This window comes from Xiphias gladius, unplaced genomic scaffold, assembly GCF_016859285.1.
Source record: "Xiphias gladius isolate SHS-SW01 ecotype Sanya breed wild unplaced genomic scaffold, ASM1685928v1 HiC_scaffold_126, whole genome shotgun sequence".
NCBI lineage: Eukaryota > Metazoa > Chordata > Actinopteri > Istiophoriformes > Xiphiidae > Xiphias > Xiphias gladius.
In genome coordinates, this window is record NW_024401568.1 from 8897 (window position 1) to 29960 (window position 21064).

The 21064-nt window shown below is 38.8% G+C and overlaps 1 protein-coding gene and 1 long non-coding RNA gene across 4 annotated transcripts; both read right to left on the reverse strand.

Moving 5' to 3' along the window:
- Positions 1–1640: 1640 nt before the first annotated feature.
- On the reverse strand, positions 1641–8291 carry LOC120787201. 2 transcript variants are annotated; one of them, XR_005706882.1, is made up of 4 exons: positions 7869–8291; positions 2675–2747; positions 2415–2559; positions 1641–1723 (listed from the first exon to the last, which is right to left on the reverse strand). It is a non-coding gene; the product is annotated as an uncharacterized LOC120787201 (long non-coding RNA). The 2 variants fall into 2 exon arrangements; XR_005706881.1 differs by lacking the exon at positions 1641–1723 and having other exon boundaries at positions 1818–2559.
- Positions 8292–14991: 6700 nt separating this feature from the next.
- LOC120787198 lies at positions 14992–20240 on the reverse strand. 2 transcript variants are annotated; one of them, XR_005706877.1, is made up of 7 exons: positions 20028–20240; positions 17239–18834; positions 16807–16894; positions 16417–16686; positions 16027–16296; positions 15839–15908; positions 14992–15719 (listed from the first exon to the last, which is right to left on the reverse strand). XR_005706877.1 is itself a non-coding variant. In XM_040122893.1 (6 exons), the coding sequence occupies exons 1-2, from the start codon at positions 20101–20103 to the stop codon at positions 18197–18199; spliced, it is 714 nt and encodes a 237-aa protein (XP_039978827.1). In that variant the 5' UTR covers positions 20104–20240; the 3' UTR covers positions 14992–15719; positions 15839–15908; positions 16027–16686; positions 16807–16894; positions 17239–18196. The 2 variants fall into 2 exon arrangements, 1 of the variants encoding a protein (XP_039978827.1); XM_040122893.1 differs by having other exon boundaries at positions 16027–16686.
- Between the last annotated feature and the right edge of the window lie 824 nt (positions 20241–21064).

Genomic DNA, 21064 nt, shown 5'->3' on the forward strand with positions numbered 1-21064 from the left:
GCCATCTTTGTCCTATACTTTCAATGTTAACTGGACGAAACTTGTGCAACCCCTCAGAAGGGATGTGTTTCTCAAACATTGCATTAATATTCATACATTTCCACCAGTGACATATACACTCGTGAAATTCCATCGTCTGTAATAATTTGACACCAAAATAACACGTGTAAGTCAGGTGTAATGGTTAATGGTCGTCTTAAATGTGGTCTACTGTGTTTTACCATAGCGTCTATCAAGCGAACAGCAGATGCCTAAGGTCAGCAGGTGTTTCTCACGGCGTAAACCAGTTGAGGCCATTTTGCCACTTCCACAGCTGGTTCCTGAAGATGTCCACAGGTCAAAGGCTGTTTTATTAAGTGAGGGTTGTCACAGTCTTCGCAACAAGGCAGCACTTGGCTTCAAGGTTGAAGAGTTTCACTTCACAAGAGTTCTGCTTCTGTCAGCGCTCAGGTGGAGAATGGATATAGAACTGTGGGCTCTGCTTTTATAGAGACAGCTCAACACGTCACTCATCACCATGACTTCAGTGTACTTACAGAAACCAAATGTTAAATATTACATTTTATTATTATCTGTTTTATGCAAAGCTAAACCTTACCTGTATACATTTAATAATAATGATAATAATTTTAAAATATATTTAACTGAAATGGTTAATTGCTTATTTTCAGTAGTAACAACTTGTCTAATGTTACTGTGAAGGATTTATAGTCCTTCATATTTTCAGGAAATAAAAGCTTGTTTTCTGCATTTTTTTCAGCAACAGATATTCAGTGTACTTACAGAAACCAAATTAAAAATTTTCTTATTATCTGTTTTATGCAAAGCTAAACGTTACCTGTATACATTTAATAATAATAATAATAATAATAATAATAATAATAATAATAATATTGTTAGGGTAGAAAGGCCTTTAGGTGAGTAACAAAGAACAACAATAAGTCTATGAAGATTAAAATGATTTATTACAGAATATCAAGTCGAATTAAAGAGAACAACCATCAGTATTCAGCAATGATCATCAGACAGAGACAAGAGTCTATCTATTCGGCCGAATAGGGTGCAGCACTCTTTCCACCACTGAGGTTTCAGAGTCTGCACACGTGCCAACTATAAGACAAATCCTTATATACAGTGATGGTCACGTAGCCGTTGTCGTCAGCACGAATAAACAGGTTAAATTCCACACTCTGTCCTCGAATCTGCACAAATGTACAGCCGGTTCAGACCAGCATTTATTTGTTATAATCAGTATATACGGTTCATTCAAACAATCCTAAGTTCAGAGAACATAGCATCCCTTTACATTAAAAGAACATAGTTCAACAGGTTTAATCAATGATAAGTAGCAATGAATAAAAAAAGAAATAAAACATTTCCCATTACAAATATAATATATGATATAATAATATATGATAATAATATATAATAATAATAATAATCATCATCATTTTAAAATATATTTAACTGAAATGGTTAATTGCTTATTTTCAGTAGTAACAACTTGTCTAATGTTACTGTGAAGGATTTATAGTCCTTCATATTTTCAGGAAATAAAAGCTTGTTTTCTGCATTTTTTCAGCAACAGATATTCAGTGTATTTACATTCTGTAACTGAATGTTTTCACTATATGAGTGGTGGAGGCTCCCATTCCTGCATCTAATTCAGACTCCTCACACGTAGAAGGGATTCGCAGGAAAGGATGGATGGATTCCTGCGTTACTGTGTAAACAGAAGAGAGAGCTGACAAAGAAACAAGAGCGCATTTTGTTTGTTGAAACTATTTTCCCAGAACAAAATACAAAAATATTTTTTAGCTTTTATGTAAGGTCTGTAACAGTGATTCATTATCAGCCTAAAAAGGTATAAAATTATCATTTTACACCCTGTATACTGTAAATGTTACACAGTTTGGCTGAGCACCTTTAAACTTGATCCCCCTTTTTTCCAGTTGTTTGTTTTTCATATATCATAACTTTTATACCTTCATCAACTTGTTCTTGTTGGGACCAGGCATGGGACACATAAACAAGTTGCCAGTTTGTCACTATTTTACTTTTATTTAAAAACGCTGTTTAATGTAGTTTTAGTCTTGCAAATAATTCTTTTATTTTCCATTCAGTTTTGAGAAAATATCCAGCTGAGATGATATTAGTGCTGTAAAAAAAACACAGTGTGTTCAAGAACGCAGCCACTTAACAGAATAAAATCATTTCCGTCTGGTTTACTGATGTAGGCAATGAGGTTGGTACATTTTGACACCACTTACTCAACTCAGGAGCTCTTTGAGGAATTCCTATATCATCATTTTCAGTGTCAAACCAGGTCATAAACATTTAGCAAGCACTTTTATCAAATAATGCATAAACTTTGTGTCTTTCTTTCTTTCTCATTAATTACACATTTTTTAAACCTTTGAAGGCTGTATTCAGGTCCCAATCTCCCCTGGAAATGAGTTTGAATCCCACTTGTCCTGATGATCTTCAGGACAGCAAACGGTCTCTGATGATGCTGCTGCTGCAGCAGATGAGGTGGACATCTAGGGCCGCTTGTCCTCACTGGAAATGGATAAAGACAGACAAAGAGGATACCAGTTAATAACCTCAGCAACCCAACAGGTGAAGTATTCAACTATATATGAATTTTAAATAATAGCCTGAAATAAATGTATACTCGTAAAATCTTTTTAAATCAGAAGGTTCACTCAGCCTGCTGTTTCCATCTTCCTTCAACTCCTCTCGTCCTTCTAGAAGACAAATGACAGATAAGGGGAAATAACATTAAATAATTTCATCAAAATTATGTAAAAAGAAAAATTATTTATCATTATATACATTTTGATGAGGACATACAATAAATGCATAGTTATCTTTTTAGTTGAGAGGGTTCAAAGCGGATGCTGTCTCGTCTAGTCGAGACAAGGGGCAGAAGGAAGGTAATAGTAAACCGTCTGGTTTATTTTTTGATGTGGGAAATGAGGTTGGTACATTTGGACACAACTTACTCAACTCATGAGCTCTTTGTGGAGTTTTTGTATCATTATTTTCAGTGTCCGAGCCTGAAGAAGAAAGGGGTTGGGGTTGGGGGGGTCCAAGCGCTTATGGCAGTCCTTTTATTTATTCACGCTTGACAACAATAATAATAACATTAACTCTAACTCTGTGGAGCTACTCATGCCATTGGCCACTAGCTAACGTCTTCTTCTGGGAGATGTTTTACTTCCCTTCCACTCATCATCACACCACCATTATCTCATTCTCTTTAGATGCTCATTTGTGTGTCGAGTTGTGTGTAAACCCTCCATCCTCCCTTCTCATTGCCAGATCTTTTATCGTTTAACTGTTAAAGATGAAGCTATTGACGCTAAAAAAGTATATACCATATAAAAAAAACTTGATTAAAAAAATCTGTGTGAATGAAGATGACCTTTGAAGATTTAGTGACGGACACTTTTTCCCGTCCTTTTTTGATGTTGTTGTTGTAGTAGTTGTTGTTGTTGTCTTTTCTTTTCTCTCTTGTGTAATTTTTTCGAGGGAAGGGGATTAGACCTAATGGGAGGGGGTTAAGCGGGATCTCAGGGTCCAATCATATCATGTCTTTTATTTGTTTCATTGAGATTCAATGTTGTCTGTTTTAAACATTTTTTATTATGTGTTCTATCCTTCAGATCAGCCTGTAGTTTGTCGTAAGTTTTTTTCTTTTTTTTTTTTGGTATGACTGGATCAAATGCTTAAACACACACATACAGTGGCTTATTATCCAGGTCTGAAAATTTTACCGTATTGTATATGGAAATAAATTTGATCACTTTACATCTACTGAACAGGTGGAAATAGCACAAAAGCTTTGTTTACCAGTCACATAAATACTTTTGCTTTATTCAACTAGCCTACAAATAGGCCTACACATTTCATGCAATTTAGTTTTTGTGTGACATGAGTAATATCATCACTGTACATAATATTTAATACCAACCAAAGTCTTTACAGGAATAGTCTGACATTTTAGGAAATACGCATATTTGCGTTCTTGTTGTGAGGTGAGAAGATCGATACTACTCTGATGTCTGTATGCTAAATATGTAGCATGAGCTAGTTAGCGTAGCGTAGCTTAATGACTGGAAATCCAGGGAAGCAGCTAGCCTGGATCTGTCCAATGATAACAAAATCTGCCTACCGGCACCTCTAAAGTTCACTAATTCTAATAACACATCTTATTTGTTCAAACCGTACAAAAACCTATGTGTAAAAAAAAAAAAAAATACCATTTTCCGTTTTACAGGAGAATGGCCAAGAAATGGACTGGCTCATAACTCCTGGCCAAATGACAGTTTTGCACGAATTAAAGGAACAAGATGTAACGTGTCATTAGGATTAGTGAGCTGTAGATGTACTGGTAGGCAGACTTGGGTATACGCAGACTAGCTGTTTCCCTTTATGCTAAGCTCCCAAAATATCAGACTATTCCTTTAAATTGGGTAAAAACAAATTAAAGTCTAAGGAGATTGAAAGTTTAAAGGTGTGTAGGAAACTCTCAGATAAGCCTACTGCACACCCATATGCTGTCATAAAATGACAAGATCCAATGCTGTCACAGCACATAAAACGTCAATGTCACGCGATTCCCTGCCATTGTTTGCTCTGTCTCCTTGTGTTGTTGAGAGTCCCCCTCTTAAAGTAGTGAGACCTGTTGACAGTGTAGTTCATAAGCCTGTTGTCTTAATTCTTGCCCCCCCCCCGTTTGTAAGTGGGAATGTTTTTTAAAGAGTGGATGACCATATGAAAGCTGAAGTGATCATAGCTGGCGTGTGCGTGTGTGTGTGTGTCTAAACGTCTCTATATGTGTTTGTACACATCCGTTCTCGTAGGCCATGGTTGCTTCGTTAACAGCTGCCTCAGGATCCTAGCCTGTGCATCAGGGGGAGAAATTATTTATTTTGTTTTGTCAGATGCAAGCTGACCAACAACTGCCTCAGAAACTGGTGTTTAACAGAGTTTAAAGGGGCATTGACCAGTTATGGAGGATCTAACAGAAAAAGTAATTAAGTAGCATTATGGGAATCGTAGGTTCCAGTGATTTTGAGGCTTGACCCATACTGGGTCTAAATGTCTTGCCCACCTCTGACTCCATTTTGACCACCCCAACTTTTGAAAAACTTTAAGGGAAAATAAATTCAAATTATTTATATAGCCCCATATCATACCAGAAGTTATCTCAGGGCACCTTTCATATAGAGCAGGTATAGACCGTTTATAGTTGTATTTACAGAGACCCAGAGAGAGAGAGAGAGAGAAAGAGAGAGAGCAGGAGGAAAGAGAACATGGCACAATCCACGTTCCTAATACAGCTGTATCATAATAATAAGGCTAATAATAATGATAATAATAATAATAATCAGACTACATATAAAAATAATAATGATAATTGAAGCAGTGCGTGTTGAGCAGGAGAGAGGAGAGAGATGAGAATGGACAAATCTACAGGAGAGAGAAGAGGTCAAGTTAGTAACGAGCATTGATGGGATATGAATGTGTAAAGATGGAGAGGGAGGAGGAGAGAGAGGAGCTCGGGGCATCATGGGAAGTCACCTGGCAACCTAGGCCTAATTAATGACAAGGTTAAGGTTTAATTACAGCTACTTTAAAGGACTGCAGTACATAGCTAGTTAATAAAGACAGGTTGATTATATCTAGTAAAGAGGTGCTAACTAGAGGTAAAACTTCCTTAGTTGGGAAGGGGTCTAAGAGGTTGATGGTTTAGATGAAGACGTTGTTGAAGGTGGTTGGCGAAGGTCGATGGGAGAGAAACTGTCTGTATCGGGTTTTAAAGCTGTTTCTAAGGTTCCTGTGTTTGAAGATAAATCCATGCCGGTTGAGGGGGCAGGAGGTGGTGAATTTTGTCTCTAATAGTTAGAATTTTATCATTAAAGAATTTCATGAAATCGTCACTACTGAGAGCGGTAGGAATACATTCAGCAATAGAGCTATGACTCTCTCTCAGCCTGGCTACAGTGCTGAAAAGAAACCTAGGGTTGTTTTTTATTTTCCTCCATTAAAGATGAGTAATTGGCTGCTCTGGCATTACAGAGGGCCTTACTTATATGTTTTAAGACTATCATGCCAGGCTAAGCAGGATTCGTCCAGTTCCTTTCAAGTTTTCGCGTACTATGCTTTAATATGCGGGTTTGGGAGTTAAACCATGGGGGCAATAGAGTTGAGTGTAATTCTCATTGAGCCAGCAGCACTACTAACAAGTAGAAACAGTTCGGAGGGACTACAGTTAGCATAGGAGTCCTCCATTAGATTTAATAATACAGCTTTAGATGGGAGCGATTTAATCACATTTAATTCTCCTATTTTGTTGTACTTTTGTGGTCTTAATTTTTATTAGGTTTGTCTGTATACCTCCCTTTCTGTTTATTTCTGAGTTCATTAATTTAGGTGGTGGTGCTGAGGGGGGGGCAGTGTCTATTGGGTTTTGGGAAAAATAAACATTTCTACTTTATTTGCTACCTTTTTCATGTAGTTATAATCAAGAAAAACCTTTTTTTTCCTTGCAAAACCCCTTTATCTTCTTGGAAAACTGTATTGTTAATGGTTGTAGTGTACTCCAAAATAAATATCATTAAACATCACTAAACAAACCACAGAAATAACATGTTTAACATTCTGATTTTCTTCTGTCATATACAGATTTTCTCCATTATTGATTTCCAAATGGTTTACATTTTTCGTTGTATCATGGCCAAAGATCCTACATGAAGTACAAGCAAGATGCTCTGGAAAGGCTGTTTTAGTCCTTGTTTGTGCCTGAACATTTTCCAGAATATGAATCTACTGAGATAGAATGTTTTTAGCACTTCCTTTACCTTTGGACTTTGAGTCATGATAGGCTCCTATTGAAACTACGGGCTGATGTCTTTGCTCATTTGTTCTTCAATTGTAAACCTCTTCACTGCTGCACTTTGTCCAAAGAATATCAATTATGTCTTGATCTGTTTCATTGGATTTATAGTTTTCTCAGACTAAATTGATTCATCTACCAGTGAATAATTATTTAATCATGAACCCACTCCTCCGCTGTCCTGCCATGTGATCACCAGAAGCTCACGCCTACTTTCAACTGTACAATTCAATTGTGTCATCTTAAGTGGTTTTAAGAGGCGGGGGTTTGTGTGTGTCTTGGTAGGGTAGGAGTGTGTGTGTGGCAGCCTTCACACCAAACCCCTTCTCCTCATACTTTATCAATAATTCACCTGCCCCACTGAAGGAAGGGTGACAGCAGGTGAGGTAGCTGCAGGGGGGCCCGCCTCCACCATCGTCTAACATTTAAACAGGAGTCAGGCAAATTATGATGCAGGCGCATGAATTGATCGACAAGAGGCTGTACCACTCTATATTTTATTGCCAAGGAGAAAATCTTGTTTAATGTAAATTCCGTTTCACCCAGCTGGTGGGTAACATCATCCATCAGCCAAAGCTTTTTTTTTTTTAAATAAAAGAATCTGGATGAGGTATCCAACTATGCTGCCCTCTAAAGCCAGAACACAGTAACCACATCTTTGGTCAAAATTACAATCAAGACCAGGATATGACTTTTTTGCTTCGGTTAGTAGAGTAGCATTAACTGTTGTGTCTGTCTCAGCTTCTAACCCTGGTGGAATTTACTTGACTTAATGTGATTAAACTAACAGTTACATTTCAATCATATATTCAAATGTATTCAATTTGAATTTATGAACCTGGCTTGTAAGTTGAAACAGACGAGAGAGCTGAAAGTAAATGTAAGAAAATGTATGTAGAAGGGGCTACCACACTATAAACACAATATATTTTAACTTTTAGATGCTTTTTCAAGGAATACTTACCAATTTCTTCATTCTTGGTGAGGTTTCAAATCAAAGTCAAAATCCTTTATAAGTAAAGACATCTTGGTGTCCCAGATTCTTATCCTTGATGAACAGGTACATGTTTTCCACTCTGTCCACCTCTGGCTGGTCTGGATAGCTGGGAGAAATTGTAGGTGGGGTTAATATCTTCACTGGCCCCTGTCTTGCTGATCCTGTCTTTTCCTGCCTCTTCTATCAGGCTGTTCTTCCTTGTTGAACTGCCTCTGATTGGTGGATCAGTAGTATTTCTTGCTCTGACTCTGTCCCTGCAGCTGTTTTAATAGGTCTTCTCATTCCTATCTTAAACTTGAATCTGAAGCTTGTGATGATGAGTCAAGTTGCATGTGCTTCTAGCTCAAGAAAACACATTCAACTTTATTTTCAGACATCCATCGTAAGTGCTTTTGCTGTTCAAGTCTTCAGGGAGACTGCTGTCTGTCCCAACACATATTGGGTAGGAGGTGAGGTAAACCCTGAACAGGGCACAGGCAATTTAGTGTTTCCAATTCATCCTGTTTGGGGGGGGGATCTCTTTCAAGAGAGCCCCTATCTCAAAAGTTCTTGGCAGCTCCCTCATGCTTTCCACCATACCAGACACACAGGCCAGCATAAAGAAATAAAGAAAGGTGTGAGACGCACCAAAAACACTGACCTGTGTACCAGGATGAAACAAACTATTTACAAATCCACAATAATAACTCCTCAGCCAACCATATTCATGGTGCAGCATGTCTGCATGGGCCCCGGTGCAAGACGCTACCTGGGTGCTCTCTAGCCGTGCCAGATGCACAGGCCACAAGGGACAGACCAAAAGCTGCAGCAGTGCAAATGTGGTCAAAGCACCAAAGAACCTCTGGGAGCTGCTTAATGTCCTGGTGTCTCAGGATCCTAGCCTGTGTATCAGGGGGAGAAATTATTTATTTTGTTTTGTCAGATGCAAGCTGACCAACAACTGCCTCAGAAACTGGTGTTTAACAGAGTTTAAAGGGGCATTGGCCAGTTATGGAGGATCTAACAGAAAAAGTAATTAAGTAGCATTATGGGAATCGTAGGTTCCAGTGATTTTGAGTCTTGACCCATACTGGGTCTAAATGTCTTGCCCACCTCTGACTCCATTTTGACCACCCCAACTTTTGAAAAACTTTAAGGGAAAATAAATTCAAATTATTTATATAGCCCCACATCATACCAGAAGTTATCTCAGGGCACCTTTCATATAGAGCAGGTATAGACCGTTTATAGTTGTATTTACAGAGACCCAGAGAGAGAGAGAGAGAGCAGGAGGAAAGAGAACATGGCACAATCCACGTTCCTAATACAGCTGTATCATAATAATAAGACTAATAATAATGATAATAATAATAATAATCAGACTACATATAAAAATAATAATGATAATTGAAGCAGTGCGTGTTGAGCAGGAGAGAGGAGGAGAGCGATGAGAATGGACAAATCTACAGGAGAGAAGAAGTCAAGTTAGTAACGAGCATTGATGGGATATGAATGTGTAAAGATGGAGAGGGAGGAGGAGAGAGGAGCTCGGGGCATCATGAGAAGTCACCTGGCAACCTAGGCCTAATTATTGACAAGGTTAAGGTTTAATTACAGCTACTTTAAAGGACTGCAGTACATAGCTAGTTAATAAAGACAGATTGATTATATCTAGTAAAGAGGTGCCAACTAGAGGTAAAACTTCCTTAGTTGGGAAAGGGGTCTAAGAGGTTGATGGTTTAGATGAAGACGTTGTTGAAGGTGGTTGGCGAAGGTCGATGGGAGAGAAACTGTCTAAGTATGTATCGGGTTTTAAAGCTGTTTCTAAGGTTCCTGTGTTTGAAGATAAATCCATGCCGGTTGAGGGGGCAGGAGGTGGTGAAATTTGTCTCTAATAGTTAGAATTTTATCATTAAAGAATTTCATGAAATCGTCACTACTGAGAGCGGTAGGAATACATTCAGCAATAGAGCTATGACTCTCTCTCAGCCTGGCTACAGTGCTGAAAAGAAACCTAGGGTTGTTTTTTATTTTCCTCCATTAAAGATGAGTAATAGGCTGCTCTGGCATTACAGAGAGCCTTACTTATATGTTTTAAGACTATCATGCCAGGCTAAGCAGGATTCGTCCAGTTCCTTTCAAGTTTTCGCGTACTATGCTTTAATATGCGGGTTTGGGAGTTAAACCATGGGGGCAATAGAGTTGAGTGTAATTCTCATTGAGCCAGCAGCACTACCAACAAGTAGAAACAGTTCGGAGGGACTACAGTTAGCATAGGAGTCCTCCATTAGATTTAATAATACAGCTTTAGATGGGAGCGATCTAATGTTTAAGAGTCCACATTTAATTCTCCTATTTTGTTGTACTTTTGTGGTCTTAATTATTATTAGGTTTGTCTGTATACCTCCCTTTCTGTTTATTTCTGAGTTCATTAATTTAGGTGGTGGTGCTGAGGGGGGGCAGTGTCTATTGGGTTTTGGGAAAAATAAACATTTCTACTTTATTTGCTACCTTTTTCATGTAGTAATAATCAAGAAAAACCTTTTTTTTCCTTGCAAAACCCCTTTATCTTCTTGGAAAACTGTATTGTTAATGGTTGTAGTGTACTCCAAAATAAATATCATTAAACATCACTAAACAAACCACAGAAATAACATGTTTAACATTCTGATTTTCTTCTGTCATATACAGATTTTCTCCATTATTGATTTCCAAATGGTTTACATTTTTCGTTGTATCATGGCCAAAGATCCTACATGAAGTACAAGCAAGATGCTCTGGAAAGGCTGTTTTTAGTCCTTGTTTGTGCCTGAACATTTTCCAGAATATGAATCTACTGAGATAGAATGTTTTAGCACTTCCTTTACCTTTGGACTTTGAGTCATGATAGGCTCCTATTGAAACTACGGGCTGATGTCTTTGCTCATTTGTTCTTCAATTGTAAACCTCTTCACTGCTGCACTTTGTCCAAAGAATATCAATTATGTCTTGATCTGTTTCATTGGATTTATAGTTTTCTCAGACTAAATTGATTCATCTACCAGTGAATAATTATTTAATCATGAACCCACTCCTCCGCTGTCCTGCCATGTGATCACCAGAAGCTCACGCCTACTTTCAACTGTACAATTCAATTGTGTCATCTTAAGTGGTTTTTTAAGGCGGGGGTTTGTGTGTGTCTTGGTAGGGTAGGGTGTGTGTGTGGCAGCCTTCACACCAAACCCCGTCTCCTCATACTTTATCAATAATTCACCTGCCCCACTGAAGGAAGGGTGACAGCAGGTGAGGTAGCTGCAGGGCCCCGCCTCCACCATCGTCTAACATTTAAACAGGAGTCAGGCAAATTATGATGCAGGCGCATGAATTGATCGAAAAGAGGCTGTACCACTCTATATTTTATTGCCAAGGAGAAAATCTTGTTTAATGTAAATTCCGTTTCACCCAGCTGGTGGGTAACATCATCCATCAGCCAAAGCTTCTTTTTTTTTTTTAAATAAAAGAATCTGGATGAGGTATCCAACTATGCTGCCCTCTAAAGCCAGAACACAGTAACCACATCTTTGGTCAAAATTACAATCAAGACCAGGATATGACTTTTTTGCTTCGGTTAGTAGAGTAGCATTAACTGTTGTGTCTGTCTCAGCTTCTAACCCTGGTGGAATTTACTTGACTTAATGTGATTAAACTAACAGTTACATTTCAATCACATATTCAAATGTATTCAATTTGAATTTATAAACCTGGCTTGTAAGTTGAAACAGACGAGAGAGCTGACAAAGAAACGAGAACATTTCGTTTGTTGAAACTTTTTTCCCAGAACAAAATACAAAATTATTTTTTAGCTTTTATGTAAGGTCTGTGGCAGTGATTCATTATCATTCTAAAAAGGTCAAAACTCATATTTAAACCTTGTATACTGTAAATGTCTACAGGGTGTAAAATGACAGATTTTGATCCTTAATGAACAGGTACATGTTTTCCACTCTGTCCACCTCTGGCTGGTCTGGATAGCTGGGAGAAATTGTAGGTGGGGTTAATATCTTCACTGGCCCCTGTCTTGCTGATCCTGTCTTTTCCTGCCTCTTCTATCAGGCTGTTCTTCCTTGTTGAACTGCCTCTGATTGGTGGATCAGTAGTATTTCTTGCTCTGACTCTGTCCCTGCAGCTGTTTTGATAGGTCTTCTCATTCCTATCTTAAACTTGAATCTGAAGCTTGTGATGATGAGTCAAGTTGCATGTGCTTCTAGCTCAAGAAAACACATTCAACTTTATTTACACACATCCATCGTAAGGGCTTTTGCTGTTCAAGTCTTCAGGGGGACTGCTGTCTGTCCCAACACATATTGGGTAGGAGGTGAGCTAAACCCTGAACAGGGCACAGGCAATTTAGTGTTTCCAATTCATCCTGTTTGGGGGGGAAAAAAAAAAATTTTCTTTCAAGGGAGCTCCTATCTCAAGAGTTCCTGGAAGCTCCCTCATGTTTTCCACCATATCAGACACACAGGCCAGCATAAAGAAATAAAGAAAGGTGCGAGACGCACCAAAAACACTGACCTGTGTACCATGATGAAAATAACTATTTACAAATGTACAATAATAACTCCTCAGCCAACCATATCCATGGTGCAGCATGTCTGCATGGGCCCCGGTGCAAGAGGCTACCTGGGTGCTCTCTAGCCGTGCCAGATGCACAGGCCACGAGGGACAGACCAAAAGCTGCAGCAGTGCAAATGTGGTCAAAGCACCAAAGAACCTCTGGGAGCTGCTTAATGTCCTGGTTGGTGCATGAGAACTGGTGGATTGTCTGACCATCCCATCACACTCTCAAGCGCTTCTTTGGTGGAGACAGGCTGCTGCTGCTGCTGCTGCTCTCTTCCTCTGTATCCTTCCTCTTCCCCTGTTTCGGAGTCTTTGCGCACTTTGTCGACACCTTGGTAAACCGACAGAGGACTGACATGAGAAGGTGTCCGTCTGCAGTGTAGTCGGTCACTCTCCAGCAGTTGGTCAGCTCAGCGCTTTCAGTGCGGTACACAGTGGAGATGACTCTGGTGACAGTGCTGCCATCAAACTCCAAGCTGCGGACACAGTTCCTGCGGTCGGCCTTCAGCGCTTCAATCTCTGTCTTCTCAGGAAGAACTGTAGTCAGTATATTTGGAGGAGGAGAACTGGAGCCTGCAGTGGGCACCATTAGACCTACTGGTTCTTCCGTTAGAGGAGATGGTGGGGTATTCTCCCTCTGGCTCTGCCTGCTATGAGGAAAGGGCGTGAACATCAGGCGCGAGCTGTACAATCCTTTCACTGGGATTAAAGGGAAGTCCTTAGAACCTGTCACGAGGCTGTGGTACAGGCTGGGTATGGACTCGTAAATGGAGTCGATGTTTGATCTGCTCAGAGGACGGTTCCTCAGGTTTGTAGAGATTATCTGAAGGATTTGCGTTGGCCTCACCAGACGACCTAAAAGGAAAGAAAAAACCAAACAAAAACATTAGTCACATTAGTCATGACATGATCCGACTAATTAAAGTCTGGATTAAAATGTGGAGATAACTGTGCAGTTCTGACTTTAAAACAGTTTCAAACAGACTCTGCTGTTACATTTTGGCATTCTGTACTAGTGAAATAAGAATAAAAAGGATTTAAATATTCTTCAATTTTACTGCTTCTCTTCAATGTTACAGATTGTTTCCAACATCATTTGTTGGTTTTATTTGAATTAAAAACTTTGTCTAGTCGAGACAAGGGGCAGGAGGAAGTTAATAGTATTAAGAAGGCAATAGTTAATAAACAACTGCAGCACCAGAGGAACTATTTATCTGTACAGAAATTCTGATAATAACAAAGAATAAATGTATACTTAGCTTTTTTTAAAATGAGAGTTTACAGGGCATGCTGCCTCCTCCCTTCTCTCCTCTCTAAAAGATACATGACAGATAAGGGGAAATAAAACTTAATAACTTCATCGAAAATGATGTGAAAACAAGAATTATTTATGATAATAGAAATTTGATGATGACGTATTATTGATGTATGCTTATGTTTTTAGGTGAGAGGGTTCACAGTGCATGCCGTCCTGTCTCCTCGCCCCTTGTCTTGTCTAGTCGAGACTAGGGGCAGAAGAACAGTAATAGTATTAAGAAGGTAATAGTTAATAAACAACTTCAGCAGCAAGAAGAACTTTTCATCTGTACAGGAATTCTGGTAATATCATAGAACAAAATGAATACTTATCTTTTGTTTTTTCAAATAGAGGGTTCACAATTTATGCAGTCTCCTTGTTTCCTTGTCTCATCTGGACTCCTCTGTATCCCTCCTGTGTTTTACCATAGCGTTTATCAAGCGAATAGCAGATGCCTAAGGTCAGCAGGTGTTTCTCACGGCGTAAATCAGTGGAGGCCATTTTTGCCACTTCCACAGCTGGTTCCTGAAGATGTCCACAGGTCAAAGGCTGTTTTATTAAGTGAGGGTTTTCACAGTCTTCGCAACAAGACAGCACTTGGCTTCAAGGTTGAAGAGTTTCACTTCACAAGAGTTCTGCTTCTGTCAGCGCTCAGGTGGAGAATGGATATAGAATTGTGGGCTCTGCTTTTATAGAGACAGCTCAACACGTCACTCATCACCATGACTTCAGTGTACTTACAGAAACCAAATGTTAAATATTACATTTTATTATTATCTGTTTTATGCAAAGCTAAACCTTACCTGTATACATCTAATAATAATAATAATAATTTTAAAATATATTTAACTGAAATGGTTAATTGCTTATTTTCAGTAGTAACAACTTGTCTAATGCTACTGTGAAGGATTTATAGTCCTTCATATTTTCTGGAAATAAAAGCTTGTTTTCTGCATTTTTTTCAGCAACAGCTATTCAGTGTATTTACATTCTGTAATTAGCTGTTTTCACTATGAGTGGTGGAGGCTCCCATTCCTGCATCTAATTCAGACTCCTCACACGTAGAAGGGATTCGCAGGAAAGGATGGATGTATCCCTGCATTACTGTGTAAACAGAAGAGAGAGCTGACAAAGAAACAAGAGCACATTTTGTTTGTTGGAACTATTTTCCCAGAACAAAATGCAAAAATATTTTTTAGCCTTTATGTAAGGTCTGTGACAGTGATTCATTATCAGCCTAAAAAGGTATAAAATTATCATTTTACACCCTGTATACTGTAAATGTTACACAGTTTGGCTGAGCACCTTTAAACTTGATCCCCCTTTTTCCAGTTGGTTGTTTTTCATATATCATAACTTTTATACCTTCATCAACTTGTTCTTGTTGGGACCAGGCATGGGACATGGGCCATTTTTCACTATTTTACTTTTATTTAAAAACGCTGTTTAGTGTAGTTTCAATTTTGCTTCAACATTGTCTTGCAAATAATTCTTTCATTTTCCATTCAGTTTTGAGAAAATATCCAGCTAAGATGATATTAGTGCTGTAAAAAAAACACAGTGTGTTCAAGAACGCAGCCACTTAACAGAATAAAATCATTTCCGCCTGTTTTATTTTTTGATGCGGGCAATGAGGTTGGAACATTTTGACACCACTTACTCAACTCAGGAGCTCTTTGTGGAATTCCTATATCGTCATTTTCAGTGTCAAACCAGGTCATAAACATTTAGCAAGCACTTTTATCAAATAATGCATAAACTTTGTGTCTCTCTTTCTTTCTCATTATTTACACATTTTTTAAACCTTCGAAGGCTGCATTCAGGTCCCAGTCTCCCCTGGAGATGAGTTTGGATCCCACTTGTCCTGATGATCTTCAGGACAGCAAACTGACGATGCTGCTGCTGCAGCAGATGAGGAGGACGTCTGGGGCCGCTTGTCCTCACTGGAAATGGATAAAGACAGACAAAGAGGACAACAGTTAATAACCTCAGCAACCCAACAGGAGAAGTATTCAACTATATATGAATTTTAAATAATAGCATGAAATAAATTTATACTTACCTTTTTAAATCAGAGGGTTCACTCAGCCTGCCTGCTTACAGGGCATGCTGCCTCCTCCCTTCTCTCCTCTCTAAAAGACAAATGACAATTAAGGCGAAATAAGTCGATAAATTAATCAAAATTATGTAAAAAGAAGAACAATTTATCGTTATATACAATTCTGATAATAATTTATAATAAATGCATACTTATTTCTTTTAATGAAGGGGTTCACAGTGCATGGCATCTCCTCTGCTTGTCTCCTCTGGTCTTTGTCTTGTTTGTCCTCGTGTCATCTCATTTCTTTACTCTAAGAGACAAATGGGAGACAGTGAAAGTAATAGTTAATAAACAACTTAAGCCCAAGAGGAACTATTTATCTGTAAAGGAATTCTGATAATAACAACGAATAAAATTTATACTTATCTTTTTTTAAATGAGAGTTTACAGGGCACGCTGCCTCCTCCCTTCTCTCCTCTCTAAAAGACACATGACAAATAAGGCGAAATAACAATTAATAACTTCATCAAAATTATGTAAAAAGAGGAACAATTTATCGTTATATACAATTCTGATAATAATTTATAATAAATGCATACTTATCTTTTTTAATGAAGGGGTTCACAGTGCATGGCATCTCCTCTGCTTGTCTCCTCTGGTCTTTGTCTTGTTTGTCCTCGTGTCATCTCATCTCTTTACTCTAAGAGACAAATGGGAGACAGTGAAAGTAATAGTTAATAAACAACTTAAGCCCAAGAGGAACTATTTATCTGTAAAGGAATTCTGATAATAACAACGAATAAAATTTATACTTATCTTTTTTTAAATGAGAGTTTACAGGGGACGCTGCTTCCTCCCTTCTCTCCTCTCTAAAAGACACATGACAAATAAGGCGAAATAACAAATAATAACTTCATCAAAATCATGTAAAAAGAAGAACAATTTATCGTTATATACAATTCTGATAATGATTTATAATAATTGCATACTTATCTTTTTTAATGAGGGGGTTCACAGTGCATGGCATCTCCTCTGCTTGTCTCCTCTGGTCTTTATCTTGTTTCTCCTCTCGCATTCCTAAAATAACATAGATGAAACTGAAGACTTATCTTTTTTTTAAATATAGAGAATTCACAATTTATGCAGTCTCCTTGTTTCCTTGTCTCATCTGGACTCCTCTTGTTAAAAGACAAATGGCAGGTAAGGGGCAATAAAAGTTAATACCTCCAGATATTTTTGATTATTTTGGAACATAACTTTAGAAACGTCACTACTCTTTGACATAGTCTGTCAACACAAAATGGACATTACAAGCCTTTATTACAATGAAAGTAAATGTAAGAAAACGTATGTAGAAGGGGCTACCACACTATAAACACAATATATTTTAACCTTTAGATGCTTTTTCAAGGAATACTTACCAATTTGTTCATTCTTGGTGAGGTTCAAATCAAAGTCAAAATCCTTTATAAGTAAAGACATCTTGGTGTCCCAGATTTTGATCCTTGATGAACAGGTACATGTTTTCCACTCTGTCCACCTCTGGCTGGTCTGGATAGCTGGGAGAAATTGCAGGTGGGGTTAATATCTTCACTGGCCCCTGTCTTGCTGATCCTGTCTTCTCCTGCCTCTTCTATCAGGCTGTTCTTCCTTGTTGAACTGCCTCTCATTGGTGGATCAGTAGTTTTTCTTGCTCTGACTCTGTCCCTGCAGGTGTTTTGATAGGTCTTCTCATTCCTAGCTTAAACTTGAATCTGAAGCTCGTGATGATGAGTCAGCTCCATTAAATAAAGTTGCATGTGCTTCTAGCTCAAGAAAACACATTCAACTTTATTTACAGACATCCATCGTAAGTGCTTTTGCTGTTCAAGTCTTCAGGGAGACTGCTGTCTGTCCCAACACATATTGGGTAGGAGGTGAGCTAAACCCTGAACAGGGCACAGGCAATTTAGTGTTTCCAATTCATCCTGTTTGGGGGGGAAAAAAAAAATAAAATTTCTTTCAAGGGAGCTCCTATCTCAAGAGTTCCTGGCAGCTCCCTCATGTTTTCCACCATATCAGACACAGGCCAGCATAAAGAAATAAAGAAAGGTGCGAGACGCACCAAAAACACTGACCTGTGTACCATGATGAAACAAACTATTTACAAATGTACAATAATAACTCCTCAGCCAACCATATCCATGGTGCAGCATGTCTGCATGGGCCCCGGTGCAAGACGCTACCTGGGTGCTCTCTAGCCGTGCCAGATGCACAGGCCACAAGGGACAGACCAAAAGCTGCAGCAGTGCAAATGTGGTCAAAGCACCAAAGAACCTCTGGGAGCTGCTTAAAGTCCTGGTTGGTGCATGAGAACTGGTGGATTGTTGGACCATCCCATCACACTCTCAAGCGCTTCTTTGGTGGAGACAGGCTGCTGCTGCTGCTGCTGCTCTCTTCCTCTGTATCCTTCCGCTTCCCCTGTTTCAGAGTCTTTGCGCACTTTGTCGACACCTTATTAAACCGACAGAGGACTGACATGAGAAGGTGTCCGTCTGCAGTGTAGTCGGTCACTCTCCAGCAGTTGGTCAGCTCAGCGCTTTCAGTGCGGTACACAGTGGAGATGACTCTGGTGACAGTGCTGCCATCAAACTCCAAGCTGCGGACACAGTTCCTGCGGTCGGCCTTCAGCGCTTCTATCTCCGTCTTCTCAGGAAGAACTGGAGTCAGTATATTTGGAGGAGGAGAACTGGAGCCTGCAGTGGGCACCACCAGACTTGCTGGTTCTTCCGTTAGAGGAGATGGTGGGGCATTCTCCCTCTGGCTGTGCCTGCTATGAGGAAAGGGCGTGAACATCAGGCGCGAGATGTACAATCCTTTCACTGGGATTAAAGGGAAGTCCTTAGAACCTGTCACGAGGCTGTGGTACAGGCTGGGTATGGACTCGTAAATGGAGTCGATGTTTGATCTGCTCAGAGGACGGTTCCTCAGGTTTGTAGCGATTATCTGAAGGATTTGCATTGGCCTCACCAGACGACCTAAATGGAAAGAAAAAAACCAAACAAAAAACATTAGTCACATTAGTCATGACATGATCTGACTAATAAAAGTCTGGATTAAAATGTGGAGATAACTGTGCAGTTCTGACTTTAAAACAGTTTCAAACAAACTCTGCTGTTACATTTTGGCATTCTGTACTAGTGAAATAAGAATAAAAAGGATTTAAATATTCTTCAATTTCACTGCTTCTCTTCAATGTTACAGATTGTTTCCAACATTTTTTGTTGGTTTTATTTCAATTAAGACCTTAAGCAGGTGAAAGCAAAAATGTACGTTTGTAGCGCATTTAAGTTGACTGGTGTGCTGTGCAAACACTGAGGAGTGATTACGGACTAAGCTTCACGTTTCAAGGAGGTTGTAACTGCTTCAAACTGTTATAAATGAATACAAACCATATCGTGTTCACGGCTCATACACTTCCATGATTTATTACCTCCCTCGTTACATCAAGGTCGGACGATAGGTAACAATATCATCTAAGTCCCGAGATGATGTTGTTATTTTATGTGCGCAATATAATGACTTACCCGCCTATTATCGGTCACTGCGCACTAGATAAAGTATATAATCTCCGAGGGCTCTGTACTTTTCAAAGTAATGTATATAACCTTTCTCATTTTCAAATGTGTAAACTCAACAGCACCGATCTACAGGTGACTGAAGAACTTTAAATCCAGATCCGACAATTAAGTCATAAATTCTTTCAATGAACGATCATGTTTCCACTCAGGTATGAATAAACTTGCACTTGTACAGGTCTTGGATTTGTGAATTTGATGCTGTAATCAAAATTAAAACATGCAAACTCAACCATCCACGTACAAAAGCGGGGCCCCAGGTTGAGCACACCGACGTCAGACGTTGATCTCTGGATCGTTCTGATTTTTGACGTCGTCTCCATGGCGAGTGGAACATATACAACTTTTAGCATCTCTTAAAAATGGCCGGGCGCCATCTTTGTCCTATACTTTCAATGTTAACTGGACGAAACTTGTGCAACCCCTCAGAAGGGATGTGTTTCTCAAACATTGCATTAATATTCATACATTTCCACCAGTGACATATACACTCGTGAAATTCCATCGTCTGTAATAATTTGACACCAAAATAACACGTGTAAGTCAGGTGTAATGGTTAATGGTCGTCTTAAATGTGGTCTACTGTGTTTTACCATAGCGTCTATCAAGCGAACAGCAGATGCCTAAGGTCAGCAGGTGTTTCTCACGGCGTAAACCAGTTGAGGCCATTTTTGCCACTTCCACAGCTGGTTCCTGAAGATGTCCACAGGTCAAAGGCTGTTTTATTAAGTGAGGGTTGTCACAGTCTTCGCAACAAGGCAGCACTTGGCTTCAAGGTTGAAGAGTTTCACTTCACAAGAGTTCTGCTTCTGTCAGCGCTCAGGTGGAGAATGGATATAGAACTGTGGGCTCTGCTTTTATAGAGACAGCTCAACACGTCACTCATCACCATGACTTCAGTGTACTTACAGAAACCAAATGTTAAATATTACATTTTATTATTATCTGTTTTATGCAAAGCTAAACCTTACCTGTATACATTTAATAATAATGATAATAATTTTAAAATATATTTAACTGAAATGGTTAATTGCTTATTTTCAGTAGTAACAACTTGTCTAATGTTACTGTGAAGGATTTATAGTCCTTCATATTTTCAGGAAATAAAAGCTTGTTTTCTGCATTTTTTCAGCAACAGATATTCAGTGTACTTACAGAAACCAAATTAAAAATTTTCTTATTATCTGTTTTATGCAAAGCTAAACGTTACCTGTATACATTTAATAATAATAATAATAATAATAATAATAATAATAATAATAATATTGTTAGGGTAGAAAGGCCTTTAGGTGAGTAACAAAGAACAACAATAAGTCTATGAAGATTAAAATGATTTATTACAGAATATCAAGTCGAATTAAAGAGAACAACCATCAGTATTCAGCAATGATCATCAGACAGAGACAAGAGTCTATCTATTCGGCCGAATAGGGTGCAGCACTCTTTCCACCACTGAGGTTTCAGAGTCTGCACACGTGCCAACTATAAGACAAATCCTTATATACAGTGATGGTCACGTAGCCGTTGTCGTCAGCACGAATAAACAGGTTAAATTCCACACTCTGTCCTCGAATCTGCACAAATGTACAGCCGGTTCAGACCAGCATTTATTTGTTATAATCAGTATATA